The sequence below is a fragment of the Olea europaea genome, unplaced genomic scaffold (genome assembly GCF_002742605.1).
Source record: "Olea europaea var. sylvestris unplaced genomic scaffold, O_europaea_v1 scaffold481, whole genome shotgun sequence".
Taxonomy (NCBI): Eukaryota; Viridiplantae; Streptophyta; class Magnoliopsida; order Lamiales; family Oleaceae; genus Olea; species Olea europaea.
In genome coordinates this window covers 274,925-293,150 of record NW_019263124.1, presented here as the reverse complement: position 1 = coordinate 293,150, position 18,226 = coordinate 274,925, and the positions used below count along the sequence as shown (strand labels likewise).

Sequence of the window (18,226 nt, the reverse complement as noted above, 5' to 3'; positions counted from 1 at the left end):
TGCTCTCACCACAACATCTTCATTCATTGAGCCCAAAACATTTTCCCAAGTTGTGAGTTCTGAAGATTGGAGGATTACCATGGACCAAGAGTATGCTGCATTACTGGAAAATAAAACTTGGACCCTTTGTCCTCGTCCCATTAATCAGAACATAATTCAGACTAAGTGGGTGTATAAAATGAAACAGAAGGTGGATGGAACTATAGATCGTCGAAAAGCAAGGTTAGTTGCTAAGTGCTTTGAGCAAATACAAGGCATTGATTTCTTTGAAACATTTAGTCCTATTATTAAACCTGCTACTGTGAGACTGGTCTTAGCAATTGCTGTCCATTTTAATTGGAACATTCATCAATTAGATGTTTCCAATGCCTTTTTACATGTTACTATTGATGAAGAAGTTTACATTGAACAACCTCGAGGTTATATTGATCCTAATTATCCTGACTATGTCTGCAAGCTCAACAAAGCTCTCTATGGACTCAAGCAAGCTCCTCGACCCTGGTTCAAATGCCTTTCTCAATTTTAAGAGGAATTGGGTTTTATTGGTTCTCAGGTGGATCACTCTCTTTTTACCTTTCAGCAAGATGATATTCTTATTTATATTCTTGTATATGTTGATGATATCCTTATCACAGGACATAGTAATCCTTTTATTTCATCATTGATTGCCATGCTTCACACTAAGTTTACCTTAAAGTATCTTGGCCATCTTAATTTCTTTCTTGGTATTCAAGTGGTTCAAGATTCTCACGGCCTTCATCTTCGTCAAAGCAAATATATTATTAACTTACTACATCGGGCAAAGATGGTTGGTGCCAAGCCCTATAATGGCCCTTGTGTTGCTGGAAGCAAACTCTCTTCTCATTCTAGGGAACCCCTACTTGACATCACAGAGTATCGTCAAATTGCGGGGGCTCTTCAATATTGTACTGTCAAACGCCCTAAAATTACCTTCTTTGTGAACCAATTATGCCAACACTTGCATTCACCCACTACAGAACATTGGTCCTCTCCCAAGCGTGTTCTTCGCTATTTAAAGGGTATTATTGATCGTGGCCTATACTACACTCGTGGCTCTCTTAACTTGCATACATACTGTGACTCAGATTGGGCTGGGGATCCCGATGATCATCGATCTACCATAGGTTATGGTGTTTTTCTTGGTCCCTGTCTAGTCTCATGGTGTGCAAAGAAGCAACCTATAGTCTCTCGATCAAGTACAAAGGATGAATATCGTGCTCTTGCAATGACAGTTGCTGAAGTTTATTGGGTTCGAATGGTTCTCAAGACTTTGCATATTTCACTAGCATTTCCTCCTGTTATTCATTGTGATAATATTGGTGCAATTTCCCTTACCTCCAATCCAGTTTTTCATGCTCGTACCAAACATGTTGAGGTTGATGTTCACTTTATTCGCGAGAAGGTTCTCAACAAGGATGCTTTTATTCGTTTTACTTCAACTGTAGACCAGCTTGCTGATCTCTTTACAAAAGGACTTTCCTCGTCTCATTTTTGCCCCTTACGAGACAAGCTTATGGTGTGTACAGCCCCCATTCGCTTGCCCGGGGGGGATGTTAATGTAACAAACATAGACCAGAGACCAATTGCTGATCCCTCGGCACACATCTTGGCATGAATCTTGGTGCTAATCATGCAGCCATAATAGTCTAACTTTAATTACATTGATTATTTCCTTTGTTTTGTAATCCTGTGTAATTATCAATTGTCCTTTCCTTTTTCATCGCAATGTACAGAATATAAATATACATTCATTTGCTGGTCTTGGTATCAATTGAACCAAGCCTTTCACAATTCTTTCTGTATACACTTTTGGTTTCAAAGCCGATTATACTATTGCCTACAGTCTTTTCAGTTTTTCCCTTCTATATAATTGCTAGGTTTTCTAATAATGCTGAACCGAGGGCTTTCCCTTATTTTCAGCCGCACGTTTATGTCAATTATTGGAGGAGTCATTGCCAGAATTTTGGGATTCACTGGCTTGACGGGATTTATCTTCTATTTCCTTGTCATGGCAATTACTTTGGTAGGAATTGCTGCCAAGGCTGGATTTTCTGTCCATCCTTATTTTGATAGCTAGAACTAGATTCTAGTTAATGGTTTTCTAGGCGGGCTTCTGGTATGCCTATTTGTTGCTTGTATCATGTTCTTTTCTTTTCCATTTTCCTGCGATGATATTTCAGAAGATAATATTCTCTGTAATGCAATGGTTAATACTACTAAAAAGTGAATTTTTTTTTAAATTTTTGTCCCTTCATCTAAAACTTTTAAATCCAGCTATTCTTAAATGAATAGTTGTACTACCGGAAAAGCTTATTCATTCACATGAAATTTTACTAAGGTCTTTCTCCTAATCATTCAAGCAAACACCTGATAAGTGTATTTTATACACTTATTCAGTACCTTAAATAGCAATATTTGATGGTTATTTTGACAAATTATATCCTAAATTTTTGTCTTTTATGTTTAATATATGAAATTTTATGAAGGAAAAGGAATTGAAGTAATGAAGTAAAAAAGGGCAAAATGCAAAAGTTTGGGACCAAGTTATAACAATTCAATAGTTGAACTAGACCATAAATCGAAGATTGAAGAATTTGGATCAAATTCCATATTTTGGAAAGTGAATGACTTGAATTAAATCAAAGAAGAAATGGCTTGCAAGAATAAAATGGCACAAGGATTGAATTACATTATCTTGAAAGACGGAGGACTTGAAGAATAGTAATAATGGCTTAAATTGGTGATTGATTAGATATCTACATGCATGCGTGAACTAAAATCCTTCTTGAAGGGAAATAAAAGGGCTGCAGGTGGGTTAGCATAAAAAACTAGTCCTTTTTAGTCAAATTTGGTAGCTATTAGATATTTATTTATGATATATACACATAGAGAGAGAGAGAGTTTTTCTTTTTTAGTGAATAATTGTGGCTGCTAGGTTAATATAAATAAAGACAAGAACACGGAATTTGAGGAGCTTTGGGTTCTTCTTTAAATAAAAATTACAGACGCACGTAGGAAGGAAAAAAAAAGATATTGAGGCAGCCATTATTTTGATATACACGTACAAACACATACATGAAGAAGAAAGGGAAGCAGCAGCAGCAATATATATATATATATATATATATATAAAACACATACAGGAAAAAGAAAGGGAGGCAGCAGCAATACTATATATATTTTACACTCTTTGGCCAGTTGCAGGTCGGTGATGTCTTCCATAATTTTTTGTTTTTCTTTCATTAATATGCATAGCTAAATTTAATTTTAGGGAGAACAATATAATCTATTTCGGATCTTTATGTCTTTTATTTAAGATTCTTGTTCTTTTACATTTTACGTGTGGATTTTAATTATATTTTTAATACTTTGAATTTTCTGGCCAATTATTCAATGATTTTGTGAACAATAATTACATAGATATGCGGATTCTTGTTTAGACAACATATTAAAATTCAGTAAATTAATATAACGTATAGAGATACCTATATTAGTTGTTGTGATCTCGTAGAAATTCTTAGCACTATTATTTCGTTTAATTAAAGTTAATTCGCATAGAGATATGGAATTAAACTAATTAAATAGGCTCAACGAGAACTCGAGAGGGGTAAGTTGAATACAATAAAAGAATTTGACTAAACACTACTTTCATTTTATGAATCTCGATATTAGAAGTAAAGGTGACCAATAAATGAATTTGTTTCGCACTAATCTCCATTTATCAATTGAATTCTCACTCATTCTCTGTTGCATTCACGATAATTTTAGTTGTTTGATTTAAATATCACATTTAATCATTTTTTTGTTTATTTTTATCGAATAGAAGTTAGGAACAATAAATTGAATGTTAAAGTATAGTCCCCATGGGAACAATAATCCGGACTCAAAAGGTCCACTTTACTACTTGTTACGATCCGTCCACTTGCGGGATAAAATCAACAACAAGTTTTTGGCGTCGTTGTCGGAGACTATTACTTTCAGCCTTAATTTAATTTTTTTATTATTTTATTATTTTATCTTATTTTTAATTTTTATTTGATTTATTTATTTTCTTTTTTCTAGAGAAAACTGTGTTCGTTGTATGCTCCGTGCCCAAGGCAACGATCTTGAACCGTTTGATTCGGAAATAGAACGTACCTTCAAACGAAGATGCAAGGAACACAAATAAAAACAGCAACATCAAATGACTGACAATCTAAACAATCATATCTCCATACAGCCTATTGGACAAATGACCACGAGAGATCAACAGCAAGAGCAAAGGGAAGTAAATGAAAGGGACTTGCCAGTTTCTATGTTTTTTTACGCCTATAGCAGCACCCGCGCGGTCCAGCATAGTATATCCAGAATTTGGTGTAAACAACTTCCAGATACGGGCTAATTGGATTAATTTGATGAGCAACACTCTGCAATTCTACGGGTTACCTCATGAGAATCCAGACACATATCTCAAGGTTCTCAGGAATTGCCAGAATTGTCATGATCTTGGGGTTAACGAGGACGCCATCAAGCTGCGATTATTCCCATATACACTGAGAGATGCAGCATTGGAATGGCTGGATGCCGAACCGGATGGAAGTATTACCACATGGGAGAAACTGACCAGGAAATTCTGCAATAAGTTCTTTCCACCAACTAAAGTAGCAAAAACCAGACTGAAAAATTCAAACATTTCAACAGAAAGATGGGGAGAGCTATCACGAAGCATGGAACAAATTTAAGGAGTTGAGAGGAAGTGTCCAAATCATGGGATCACTATTGGAAATCAAGTGCAGTATTTCTACACGGGACTTTCACCACTGTCCAAATTTCAAGTGGATTCCTCTACAAGCAGATCGATCATAGGGAAATTAGTGTAACAATGTATGGATTTATTTAAGTTGATTGCTACCACTCATTCCATGTTTTCATCAGAAAGAGTGGTGCCTCCAAAAGCAGCGGGAATCTATGAATTAGACATCATAGCATCTACCAACGCCCAAATAGCAGCATTGATAAAACAAGTAGAGTTATTGGTGAAGTCACAAACAAAAGGAGCACATATAGTGATAACTGGTCCATCATGTGAAAACTGCGGGGCTAATCATCTAACAGAAAATTGCACATCTTTGGGATTTTAGGAGGAGTAAGTCAACTTCATTCAAAAAATTTAATCCCTTTTCACAAACATATAACCAGGATGGAGGTAACTCCCAAACTTCAGATGGTCGGATAATCAGCAAGGAGCAGTTCAAACAATAACCAGCCAGAGAAAAAACCAAGTTTGGGGAAGATGTTCAACTAATACATGCAAAAGATGGACAAGGTGTTCCAACAGATTAACACCAACTTTCACAATCAGTAAGCATCCATAAGAAATTGGAAAGTCAAATTGGATATATAGCTTAACAGCTTTCAGAACACCCACAAAGGACATTGTTAGGCAACACAATGATCAATCCAAAAGAGCAAGTGCAAGCTATTACAACCAAAAGTGGGTTACAACTTTCAGAGATACATGTGAAGAGACCAAAGAGAAAATATAAAGAAGTAATGGTTAAAGTGGCTGAGAAAGAAGCATAGTCTGAACCACTAACTAATGAGAAAGATGAAATGAAAGAAACATCCACAGTAAGAGCACCAAGCCTCGTGAAAGCTTATGTGCCACGATACAAGTGATTGAAAAATTACAGCCTCCTAATTCAGTTAAGGGGATCAGAAGCTTCTTAGGGCATGCAGGGTTTTACAGAATGTTCATTAAGGATTTCTCAAAAATTACAAAACCTCAGTGTAATCTACTAGAGAAGTATGTGTCATTTCACTTTTCTGATGAGTGCTTAAATGCCTTTAATACTTTGAAAGAAAAGTTAACTTCTGCACCTGTGATAATAGCACCTGATTAGGATCTACCTTTCAAACTTATGTGTGATGCTAGTGAGTTTGCAGTGGGAGCGGTGCTTGGCCAACGTAAGGAAAAAGTGTTACATGTCATCTACTATACTAGCAAAACCTTGACAGATGCTCAGATCAACTACGCAACAACGAAAAAAGAGATGCTAGCAGTGGTCTTTGCCTTCGATAAATTTCGTTCCTATCTGATTGGTTCAAAGGTCATAATCTACATTGACCATGCAGCCTTGAAATATCTGTTTGAGAAGAAGGATGCTAAACCTAGGCTGATTCGATGGGTTCTGTTGCTACAAGACTTTGACATCAAGATTCGTGATAAAAAAAGGAACAGAAAATCAGGTAGCAGATCATTTATCAAGGCTAGAGCAACTGCAGGATTCAAAGGACATGGATATTAATGAGGTCTTCCCAGATGAACAGTTATTACAGATAGAAAATGCTCTGTGATATGCAGACATTGTTAATTACTTAGCTAGTGGCTATATGGATCCTGATCTCACCTATTAACAGAAAAAGAAGCTGCTTCATGAAGCAAAATTCTATTATTGGGATGATCCAAATTTATACAGGAGAGGGGCAGACCAGATCATTACAAAATGTGTGCCAGAGGATGAGATGAAATCGATCCTTTCACATGCTTCGGGTTATGGAGGACGCTTTGATCCCACTAAAACAGCAGCAAATGTGCTTCAATGTGGTTTCTTTTGGCCTACACTGTTCAAGAACTGCCATAGTTTCTGTAGGTCATGTGATAAGTGTCAGAGAACATGTAACATATCAGGGCGTCACGAGATGCCACTTAACAACATTCTGAAGGTGGAAATATTTGATGTCTGGGGGGTTGATTTTATGGGTCCATTTCCATCATCTTATAACAATCGGTACATCCTAGTGGCAGTAGATTATGTCTCTAAATGGGTAGAAGCTAAAGCATTGCCTATAAATGACACAAGCGTGGTGGTGAAATTTAAAAAAAAATACATCTTTAACCGCTATGGATCACCTAGGGCCATAATAAGTATTGGTAGAACTCACTTCCACAATCGGTTATTCCAGTGCTACATAAATACGGGGTACAACATCGAATTGCCACTGTTTACCACCTTCAGACAAGTGGACCGGTGAAAACCTCAAACAGACAACTGAAAAAAATTCTGGAGCTTACTGTGAATGCATCTCGCAAGGATTGGTCAAAGAAATTAGACGATGCTTTATGGGCATATCGCACTGCTTACAAGACACCTTTTGGAATGTCTCCATATCAACTGGTCTTTGGAAAAATATGTCACCTACTAGTGGAGTTTGAGCATAGAGCGTACTAGGCATTGAAGTAGTTAAACTTGGACGTAGAAAAGGCTGGAGAAACAAGAATACTGCAGCTACATGAATTGGAGGAATTCAGAAGAGAATCCTATGAGAATGCAGCCATCCACAAGGAAATGACGAAACAGTGGCATGACAAGAACATCATGCAACAAATTTTCATAGTGGGAGATCAAGTCCTCTTATACAACTCTAGACTTAAGCTCTTCCCAAAAAAATAGAAATCTAGATAGTTCGGTCCTTTCACTGTATCACAGGTGTTTCCCTACGGCACAGTTGAACTACATCATAGACAAAGGGAACTTTCAAAGTAACTGGCCAACGTATCAAGCACTACATGGAAGATTTTCCCACCTCTAAAGAAAGCCTTGACCTAGCTGTACCAGAATAACCGCGACACAAAGTCCAACTAATGACTTTAAAAAAGCGCTTATTGGGAGGCAACCCAATTTTCAAACTTTTTATTTTGCTTTCCGTATCACATAGCATATAGTTTTATTTTGTTTATTAGGTTGCATTAGATTTAGACACATTTCGATTTTTAGGAGTCATCACCCATATCCCTTCTACTCTCAGGCCCTTGAATTTATTGTTGGTTATTTTGATTATTTGAGCTAAATAACCCTTGTTCCCTGTATTTTATTTGTCAAATTTGATTTTTCATGAACATGACATCGAGGAACACTCAAACCAACATAGATCCGAGGAAAGTATGGTAAAGAATATCATCCAGCCGTCACACATAGTGCCTCACACATTCAACAGAAAAATTTTGGGAGTACCTTCTTCTTTTTTCTTCCCTACCCCCTTTATGTGCTTATTTATGCTTTATGACATTGAGGACAATGTCAGTTTTAAGTTTGGGGGTGAAAAAACTTTTAGTTTTTGCTTTTTTTATGTTTTTATGTTTGTGTGTTTGTTAAAAAACGAAAAGGAAAGCAAAAAATTTTAAAATTAAAAAAAAAAAATTCTTTTGTTCAGTTGTGTGCTTATGTGGGTTAGACAGTCTGGCAGATAAGGATGATTTAATTTGAGATTTGGTGTTGATTTATGAACGGTGGATAGGATATATGCTAGACTAATTGAAACTCAACTTTGCAAAACTTGATATTACAAGCACACTAGAGTCGAGTTTGACATTGTGATTAAATGAGTTGTTCCTTGCATTTGATAGATTGGTCTAGTTGGACATAGATGCTTTACCTAAACCATATTAAATTATCTATCCTTAGACCAAATTTAGCACAGTTTGCGGGTGACTTTATAGTTGTAGGAAGATGCGGATGTGAATGTGGATTCCATGTGTGGAAACTTATGTGTGGATTGTCATAGATTAACATGATAAAACTCGACGAAAGTCTTAAGTTAGAGGTCGATTTGTTTGAATAAGTGCGATAAAGGGCATTGCACTAATCAATGCATATACATTTAAAATTTTAAACTTCTTTTTGAAGTCTTTATGACTCGTGTAATTAAACATGTAAGGTTATTTTAAAACCTGGTGCCCTAAAGTCGTCTGACTTGGGGTTATCGACCTAAAGCTCGTTTCAAAGGTCATTTAGAAAGCAATCAAGGATGAAGTTGCACTTGAAAAAAAATTTCGTTCTCTTCGAAGCCTTTTTTGCTCAGGTTAGTAAGCCTATAAAGGTGTTTAAAACCTGATGCCCTAAAGTCATCTGATTTGGGAGTCATCGACCTAAAGCATGCTACATGAGTCATCTAGAAAACTTAATAGAGAGAATAAAAATAAAAATAAAAAACTTGTGAAAATCAGGAAAAGAAAGTGCATGAAAAGAGCAAAAGCACTAAATACCTTGGTTAAGCCCTAACACTTATTTGGGGGGATTCGACTTTTGATACAAGATAATTAGCTAGTTGAGTTTTGGAGGTCGAAGCAACCAAATAATTGGAGAATCCCTATTCACTGAAGTGTTCACTTGTAACTAGTATCGTTCACCTAAACTCGATAGGGTGATGATAGTAATGAAATATTCAGACTTAGATTACACACTGGGAAAGAGTGAAAAAGAATAAGTTTTGGGGTGTGTGAATCTTACGAATGATGAAAGGACATATATGACCATTAAGGGTTGGGAATTGGAATAACTTGTGTCATTAATGTCTACTTAATTTTTCACACACACACGTCGATTTTACATTGGAAGAGTGGATATTAGTTTTATATCGTGATTTTGAAACATGTTTATAGAGTAAACACTAAATCTTGAATTCTGAGGTGAGAAGCTAGATTGTTCATCCAAATATTTTTGCATGATTGTCTGTATATTATTATTTAGTTTATAGTTTTGTTTGAGGACAAACAAATGTTTAAATTTGGGGGTATTTGATAACTGTATTTTATACACTTATTCGGTATCTTAAATAGCGATATTTGATGGTTCTTTTGACAAATAATATCCTAAATTTTTGTCTTTTATGTTTAGTAGGTGAAATTTTATGAAGGAAAATGAATTGAAGGAATGAAGCAAAAAAGGGCAAAATGCAAAAGTTTGAGACCAAGTTGTAACAATTCAAAAGTTGATCTGGACCATGAATCGAAAATTGAAGAATTTGGAGATCAAATTCTATATTTTGGAAAGTGACGGACTTAAATTGAATCAAAGAAGAAATGGCTCGCAAGAATAAAAGGGCTCAAGGATTGAATAGCATTATCTTGAAAGACGGAGGACTTGAAGAATAATTTAAGTAATAATAGCTTAAATTGTTGGTTGATTGGACATCTACATGCATGCATGAACTAAAATCCTTCATAAAGTGAAATAAAAGGGCTGCAGGCAGCATAAAAAGCTAGAGTCCTTTTTAGACAAATTTGGTGACTATTAGAGATTTATTTATGATATATACACGTAGAGAGAGAGAGAGAGAGAGAGAGAGAGAGGAGATTTTTTTTTTTTTTTTTTTTGACAAAATTTGTGGCTACTTTATTTTTTTATATTATTATTTTTTTGCTCCCAGCAGTTTGTATATACTAAAGTTATTATCATTTTTTTAATGTTAATGACATGATGCGTGTGGAGAAACCATAAACAAAATTCTTCACAAAATGTGAAAATAAAAAATGATAAACAGAGAGAGAAGGAAAAAGGGAGAGAGAAAGAGGAAATTTTTTTTTTTTTTTTTTTAGTCAACAATTGTGGCTACTAGGTTAATATAAATAGAGAAAAGAACTTAGAATTTGAGGAGCTTTAGGTTCTTTAAATATAAATTGCAGACGCGCCCAGGAAGTTAAAAAAAAAAAAAGATATTGAGGCAACCACTATTTTGATATGCACGTACAAACACATACAGGAAGAAGAAACGGAGGAAGCAGCAATACTATATATATTTTACACTCTTTGGCTAGTTGTAAGGAGGAATAATTTCGGCTTCCAGTAACTAAGAGACAGAAAAAGCACTTGCTATTGACGAGGGAAAGGCATTGGATGATTGGAGCAAAATTGGAAATTAATCATGTTCCGTCAATTTCCAATTTTTTGTTTTTCTTTCATTAATATGCGTAACGAAATTTAATTTTAGAGCGAACAATGTAACATATTTGGGACCTTTATTTCTTTTATTTAAGATTCTTATTCTTTTATATTTTACGTGTAGATTTTAATTATGTTTTTAATGTTTTGAATTTTCTGACCAATTATTCAATGATTTTGTGAACAATAATTACGTAGAGATGCGGATTCTTGTTTAGATCACATATTAAAACCAATAAATTAATATAACGTGTAGAGATATCTATATTAATTGCTGAGGTCCTATAGAAATTTTTAGAACTGGTATTTCGTTTAATTAAAGTTAATTTGCATAAAGATATGGAATTGAACTAATTAAATAGGATCAACGAGAACTCCAGAGGGGTAAATTGAATACAATAGAAGAATTCAACCTAACACTACTTTAATTTTATGAATCTCGATATTAGAAGTAAAGGTGACTAATAGGTGAATTTAATCCGCCCTAATCTCCATTTATCAATTGAATTCTCACTCATTTTATGTTGCCTTCACGATAATTTTAGTTGTTAGATTTAAATATCACATTTAATCATTTTTTTTTATTGAATAGAAGTTAGGAATAATAAATTGAGTGTTAAAGTATAGTCCATGTGGGAACGATAATCCGAACTCAAAAGGTCCACTTTACTACTTGTTACGATCCGTCCACTTGTGGAATAAAATCGACAACAACACCGCCATAAAAAAAGATTAACATTCAAGAGCATTGATCTTAGAACGGTGAAGTCCACTTATGTTATAATGTTATTCGTCTAATTAGAATCTAGTTTTGTCTCAATGTAATTTAATATTTTGTCCTGTTATGAAAGGTATAAGACCAATTTTATTGGGCAGCTTGTTTGGGGTTGTGGGACTATCTTGAATTAAGCTTAGGTATCCTTCACTCATTAATGCCCTAGTTTATATATTTAGCCCCTGTTTGGGTTCCATTTTAATGTGATTTTGGGAGGAAATGTATTTTGGCATAATGATTTTTTTGGAGAATATGTGATTAAAAGATAAGAAAATGTTTTGGGTTTATATGTAATATTATTTTATGACAGAATGTGGGATTGAAAATGAATTTTGAAAATAATAGAGCCTAAACAGGGGCTTACTCTGTGGGTTTGAAAAATTATCCCCATTGAGAAACACAGTACAAGTCATGAAGGAAGATGAAACACCTCGTATAAGTTCCCCCACCACCAATTAGAAATTTAAATCTCTTATCATATATGCAACAAAAGAAAAAATGGTGTTATTAAAATTTAAGTTAGTTACTAACTAAATATATTCAAGTATTTGTCAATCACTTTAACAGATCAATACAAGAATGGAAAAAAAATCCCGAAGTTGTTACAACACTAGTGATATACCGTTGTAAAGCACCTTAGTGAGTTGGTAGATAAATTCTCTCCTTGATCACTGTTTTTGTAGTAAGTAGGTGCATATAGATTAGGTTCCCCCTCCCTCCATACATCCAAATTTTTAGAGTTTTGTAGTGTATAGTGGTTCTCTACAAGTCAAACCAACTGTTGCCTTCATTTTTGTATCAATTTTTTACCTTGTCTTCGTGTAGATTGTTAAAGGAATATTTGTCCCAATGGCATATTCATGATGTGCATATGTTTCAAAATGCATCAATGTGTTAGTTTCTGTTGGCAAGATATCTAATCATAATTATTTTTGCTTCTTGCAGTCTTTCGTGCTCTTTTGGACGTATCCTTATTTTGTATTTATCTATATTAGGACTATGAACACATTTTTTATTTATTATTTTTATTCCCCTTTCATTGGCCTTTCTGCGTGCTTTAGTAGGACTTCAAATCCAAAGGATGTTACCCATCAATCTTTTTACCCTTTAAGTCAGATAAAATTTTATCATTTTCAAGCAGGCCTTCTGCCTGTTAGCTAACATAATGGCACAAGGTGCTTGGGAACATAATGCTACTTTCATTTTGTAAATTCAGTTGGTCTCACAATCAAAACCAATTATTGACCAGATGGGGTGCTGTTAAACGGAACTTCATGTTATTGATGTGTGTTCAACTGACTCTCTCTCTCTCTCTCTCTCTCTCCCCCTCTTTCTCTCTCTCGGCAGCAATGGGGAATCAGGGACAAAGTTCTATTTTTGAACATGTTTTGCAAAGATTATCTGACTTGTTTTTCCTTTTTCATTTGAAAGTAGTTCCCACCTTTCCTTGACACAGAAAAGATTTGCCTACAATTTCGTCCATATCATCTGAAGAATCCTGAGTGACAGAAGAAATGGTTATGCTGTTCTGATTGATATGTACTCATGCTAGATCAGTGAGGTGCTATACTTGTATTTTGATTTGTGAAGTTTTACTTATTCTGTGATTGTCAGCCTGGAGAAAATATTACAAATATTTTGTTAGATAAAGTATGGGAGCAATATTAGTAAAGGCTATGAGTTATTCATTGTTGTTAGAAGTTGTTGATCATTTCAGTAAAAATTAGTGAGCCTCAGTACCATGACGACTGTCAACATTGGAAGATCAGTGCAGCAATGAAGTGTAATTCAATGTTCACAGTGGTGCTCTTTGTAAGCAGATTATTTATTTACAATATTAAACGAGCGTGGATCCTACAAACCAGAATGCAATGACCTGCCTTTTTAGTACGAGTTGTTAAGCATAAATTGCAATGAGGTTGGTATATTGAGCATAAACGAATACAAGTTTAGTCTCTTAGTTTTATTCTATATGTACTGGCTTAATACCAGAAGAAATGGTTGTTTTTTTTTTTTTTTTGCTATTAAGAAAAACCAAGTTGCCACACTGGTGCAATAAAATAAACTTTCATTGCAGCAACTTTAATTAACAGTTGATGAAGAACAAAATCTTTCAAACCTTTATAAGCAGTTCAAACACAACCATCTTTATTCTTGGAGAGACTCGACATACAAATAATAATCCTTTGCAAGTAAAAACCAACCCTTTTTACTATACATAAAGCAGCTCATCTAGTAGGCAGCAGTTAAAATTTGATAATGGCAGCACCACTTGATGGTTTGGATGCAAAAATGTAGAGACCAAGATCATTCTTACTGATAACCCCCCTGTCAATTCTTGATCGATAAAATTGCTCCTGCCACCAGTAAAAGAACAACATTAATACTCAAGGCCTAGCATCCTAATTGCTGTAATCTACCACTAAGGAGACAGAAATGCTAACCTTAAGATTAAGGATAAATTGAGGAACGATGCTTTCCTTCACCAAGGCAACAGCACAACCACCCCATCCAGCTCCTGTAAGCCTTGCTCCAAAAGCACCATTATCACGACATATCTTCACAAGCTCTTCTAACTCCGGACAGCTAATTAATATACAAGTGACACGAGTAGAAGTGTAATCAACTTTGGAATAAATATTTCAGTGCAAACAAAAATTTTCTTTTATGACCATAGGGAAGAGGAATGAAGAAAATTAAGAAGCTGGATTTGTACCTGCATTCATATAATACACTGCAGCTATAGTGGCTATCGTTCATAAGGTCACCAAGCTTCTTCAGCATCTTTTCTTCACTGCAATAACAAGTCCTTACAAGTTACTGGCTTCATAGTTTAAAGGGTCAAATTAATCTAGTTTTCAGCTTCAATGTTAGAAAGCACAAAATCAGAATCTTAAGAGGTCAGAGTTTCAGGGCTACGTGCTCAAGGTTTGTTGAAATGTGAAATATATGTGGACAAAAATGTCTCAAATGCATAAATTATAAACAATTGCGGTACACATGGAAATAAATCTCTGGCTCACCTCAATTCTGATGATACAGTATCTTTGAAAGCGTGTACACGCTTGGCTTCAGAGTAGACATGGGCAGCTCTCTGAAAATGCATTTAGAATAAAATTACATAAAATCTTATTAGGCTAGTAAAACAATTAGTTCATTCACCCAAAGGGGTATCCGGGAAATACAGTCACATTGGTAGCAACAACCAACTTTCCAAGTTGATGAACAGGGTTCCCATTTTTATGGGTTATTCTGGCAAACATAACTTCAATAGCTGATTCGTCATAGACACCACAACTGCAAAATCTTTAAACAAATAGAAAATTACCTGGTGCAACTTAAAATGTTTTGCAGCTCTCAGCACATCCAAGGAAGAAGGGGAATTCGCAAAGACCACTTTCAGTTTTTCTTCAGTTATTTTCTCAATATCTTCAGCACAATATGGTTCCTCATTCAAAAATTCCTTTTGCAACATAAAACAAAACCATTACTCCTAATGATCACAGACATGTGAGAATATTCACAAGACATTAGAGAACCCAGGTAAATAAGCATCATAACTCTCAGAAAGATAATAACTAGTAACTTCAAGAGTGATGCGAAGATAGAGACTTCCCCCACCAAAAGAAGATGAAAAACAAAAGAACAGGTACCTTGACAGCAAGGACAGTATCAGAAGACCCACGAGTACCCGCGAAAGATACACACAATTCTTCAACATCTGAAAGTGTCTTGACTCCAGCTACAGCCTCCTGAGGTTTCATTCCAAGTTTTATACCTAGCAAAATCTGTAACAACTTAACAATCAGTATTTCACAGAGATATGTAGAAAACAAAAGGATGCATTATTCCATATCGAACACAAGATTACTATAGCACTAAAACACGCAACTGTCTCACACAGAAATCGATTCATCTGATAGCAAACATGCAGCTGCCAAAACAAAGAACTTACAGAAGCTAAACGGCATTCAACAACCCTGTTATTGTAATTTGTTGCAGCAGTAACGGCTTTCTGAGATTCAGCCAATGAATGAGCTATAACAAAAGTCCCACCAGCAGGGAGTTGCACTTCAGTTGCACGAATAGGATTGAAATCAATGAGAGCTGCAAACCCAGATTGAGCCATAACCGAGATTGCCTGTCAAATATAGGAATAAAATGGTAAGTTATGCAGATTAATGTAGAGCATTTAAATAGAAAGAACTTCATCACATTAGAAATATAATACTAGAGAATCACAAGTTATATAACAAAGCTTTCACAGGAATTATTTTAGCTAGCATAGAAACAATTTCATCCTTACAGTTCTCTCGGGCTTTGTGCAGATGTCCTGGACATTTTATTCAGGATTTATTTTTTTTAGAAAGAAGATAACTTACCTGATCCATTCCACCAGATTGGGTGCCAATGTGTCTTTCGCATTCACATGTAACTTGAGCAAGTTCTTTCTGAAAAGTAAAAATAAACAAAAAAAAGTTAGACGGGACAAAGACCTAACAACTTAACTCCTGAATTGGACAAAGTGATCTTGACTGCTTTTCTATCCTCTGCTTCTTTTCTAAAGAAGCAAAAACACAGAAGCCAATACTTTTATGTCATGCAGGCACTTCTGATCTGATTTATGGAAACAAATCACCAAACGAACAAATGGTCACAATACCTTAGGAAAGGTCATATCCAATGTGGCCATTATAGCAATTGTCGAAGAGCAAACAAATGCAGTAGAGCTGGATAGTCCAGATCCTAAATGAGGAAAAAGAGCATGATCCAATTCTCAAAGAATACTATCAACCAACGTTACACTCTCTATTCAACAATATGTTGCATAGGTGATTGCCGACTTTCAATCCTATATATGCATTAAGCTGGATAAGTAACACACCAGTTGGAATTATGCCATCAACAACAACATCAAGTCCGATTGGTTCACCGACATCTATTCCCTTAGATTTGGCATACTCATAGAGACCTTTGTACCTGCAAGATAAAAATAACTAGTCTTGCCAGTGGAAGAAGAATAGCCATGTATGTAGCTCTGCACTAAATTATTCTTAGCCGTGAAGAGGACAACTGATGGTCTGTCAACAACCATGATCAATAAGTGTAGAAGAAAATGACTGCAATGCCAAATCAAATTTCTTACCCACAAATGAAGTAGTGACCCCATCTATGATTCTTTAAATCAATTTCCTAGCAAATAAAAAAGAAAATAGTGAGCAAATTTAACATGTGGTAATAGATTAGAGGAGAAAGGTATAAGTAACATGCATTAACTTAGCCCCATGTGATCTACATAACTTTACTAAATGGAGTATTATTTCTGGTAACAGAACAAAAGGCTTTTCTGTACTGCATTTTGGATCTTTTCCGAACTAAATATTTATCAATTAAAGTAATGCTCATATAAATCATATACAAGAAACTCCCATTTCTGATATGGTCTTTAGTTTCAAATTGGGTAGAATAAGCAGCATATAATCCAGGATCTCTCAACAAAAAATATGTATTGAACTTTGTAGCATCACGAATTTGTTAGTTAAAATAGAAAACCGAAAATAAAATCCCAAAATTATGACAGGACTCTCCTATTTCAAAAACGAAGTCATTGAAGTCAACTACAACACATGATTCTATTTTCAAGCAGTAGAGAAAGATAAGCGTTAAATATAGGATTAAGCACACCTGTTCAGGATCAGCAGGGTAAGTACACAAAGAGTACTTCTCACTATTCACATTTGCAATCTTAAGCATCTTGGTGTCGTTTTTCCGTATTGCTATGATGGTATCTTGCCTGATAGCCATTGGCAACACTGAATATCCTTCATAGTCTATGTGCTCCCCTATCAAATTCACCCTCCCTACACAAACACCCCAAAACAATAATTCAATTCACAGACGTCCAAAACCGAAGTACATTATCTCCCTGCCTCTCAGTCTCAGATCGAATGTCCAGAAAAACATAAATTACCAACTTTTATCAAAGCAACAAGATAGTGAAATCAGCCCCAAAAGTATACATAGTTAATAAAGTTTACAGCTTTAGCCAGGCTTAGATCAGTAGATACATAAACATAAACGTGTATGTAATGTAAGGAAGCAAAAAAGGACCTGGAGATCGGGCGTAGATATCGGGAGGGTGGGTGAAGAACTCAATGAACTTTGACTTCAAGTGGGTTAATCGAAGTTCCGATTCTTCTAGCTGGGAGCCGGTTCCGTAAACGGGTTCAAGAGAAGTGAAAATGGGTACTGGTAAGTCCTCGTGTTTAGTCGCCATTGATTTCTTCTTTCCTTACAGTGTGTTGATATAAGTGGGAGTGAAAATGGAGTTTGTGGGAGGGAGTTGGAGTTAGGTTTATTGGGATTAGAGTGGAAAAGTATGTGTTATTTATGATCAGTTTGTCTGATAGTTTGTTTAACAAAAGCAATGAAAAAGATCCGGACGATAAAATTGCTGTTAGGAGGGTGAAGTGACGATCAAATCCTACATATTCTTGATTATCCAGAATTTTGGATTTTGAATGATCCTACTGTTTTTATTTATTAACGTGTAAATTATCAAGATAGTCAATTTTTGATTTTGCATTTTCAAGGGGATAATTGGCACAAAATGTTCTTACATTTCATGTCTATTGTAGAAAGCGTTCATACCTTTCATTTTTTAATATTTTTGTCCATATTTTCACATTTCTTGATGCTGAACGTCATTTTCACCAATTTTGGACAATTA

At 35.2% G+C, this 18,226-nt stretch overlaps 2 protein-coding genes across 2 annotated transcripts; one reads left to right on the top strand and one right to left on the bottom strand.

Moving 5' to 3' along the window:
* Nucleotides 1-4,886: 4,886 nt before the first annotated feature.
* Nucleotides 4,887-5,903, top strand: LOC111388277 (uncharacterized mitochondrial protein AtMg00860-like). The gene is made up of 2 exons (XM_023012963.1): nt 4,887-5,036; nt 5,694-5,903. Exons 1-2 carry the CDS (start codon nt 4,887-4,889, stop codon nt 5,901-5,903), a joined length of 360 nt encoding a protein of 119 aa, XP_022868731.1.
* Nucleotides 5,904-13,562: 7,659 nt separating this feature from the next.
* LOC111388285 (galactokinase-like) lies at nt 13,563-17,978 on the bottom strand. Its single transcript, XM_023012969.1, has 13 exons — nt 17,608-17,978; nt 17,182-17,357; nt 16,643-16,689; nt 16,382-16,476; nt 16,160-16,242; nt 15,879-15,947; nt 15,452-15,637; nt 15,150-15,284; nt 14,825-14,959; nt 14,520-14,590; nt 14,213-14,290; nt 13,941-14,082; nt 13,563-13,853 (listed from the first exon to the last, which is right to left on the bottom strand). Exons 1-13 carry the CDS (start codon nt 17,771-17,773, stop codon nt 13,743-13,745), a joined length of 1,494 nt encoding a protein of 497 aa, XP_022868737.1. The 5' UTR covers nt 17,774-17,978; the 3' UTR covers nt 13,563-13,742.
* Between the last annotated feature and the right edge of the window lie 248 nt (nt 17,979-18,226).

Coding starts and splice junctions, on each gene's coding strand:
- LOC111388277 (XM_023012963.1), top strand. CDS start 4,887: ATGGATTTATTTAAGTTGATTGCTACCACTCATTCCATGTTTTCATCA. Junction 5,037..5,693: donor TAAAACAAGTAGAGTTATTG/GTGAAGTCACAA, acceptor GAAAAATTACAG/CCTCCTAATTCAGTTAAGGG.
- LOC111388285 (XM_023012969.1), bottom strand. CDS start 17,773: ATGGCGACTAAACACGAGGACTTACCAGTACCCATTTTCACTTCTCTT. Junction 16,243..16,381: donor TGATGGCATAATTCCAACTG/GTGTGTTACTTA, acceptor TTCCTCATTTAG/GATCTGGACTATCCAGCTCT. Junction 14,960..15,149: donor ATACTGTCCTTGCTGTCAAG/GTACCTGTTCTT, acceptor ATGTTGCAAAAG/GAATTTTTGAATGAGGAACC.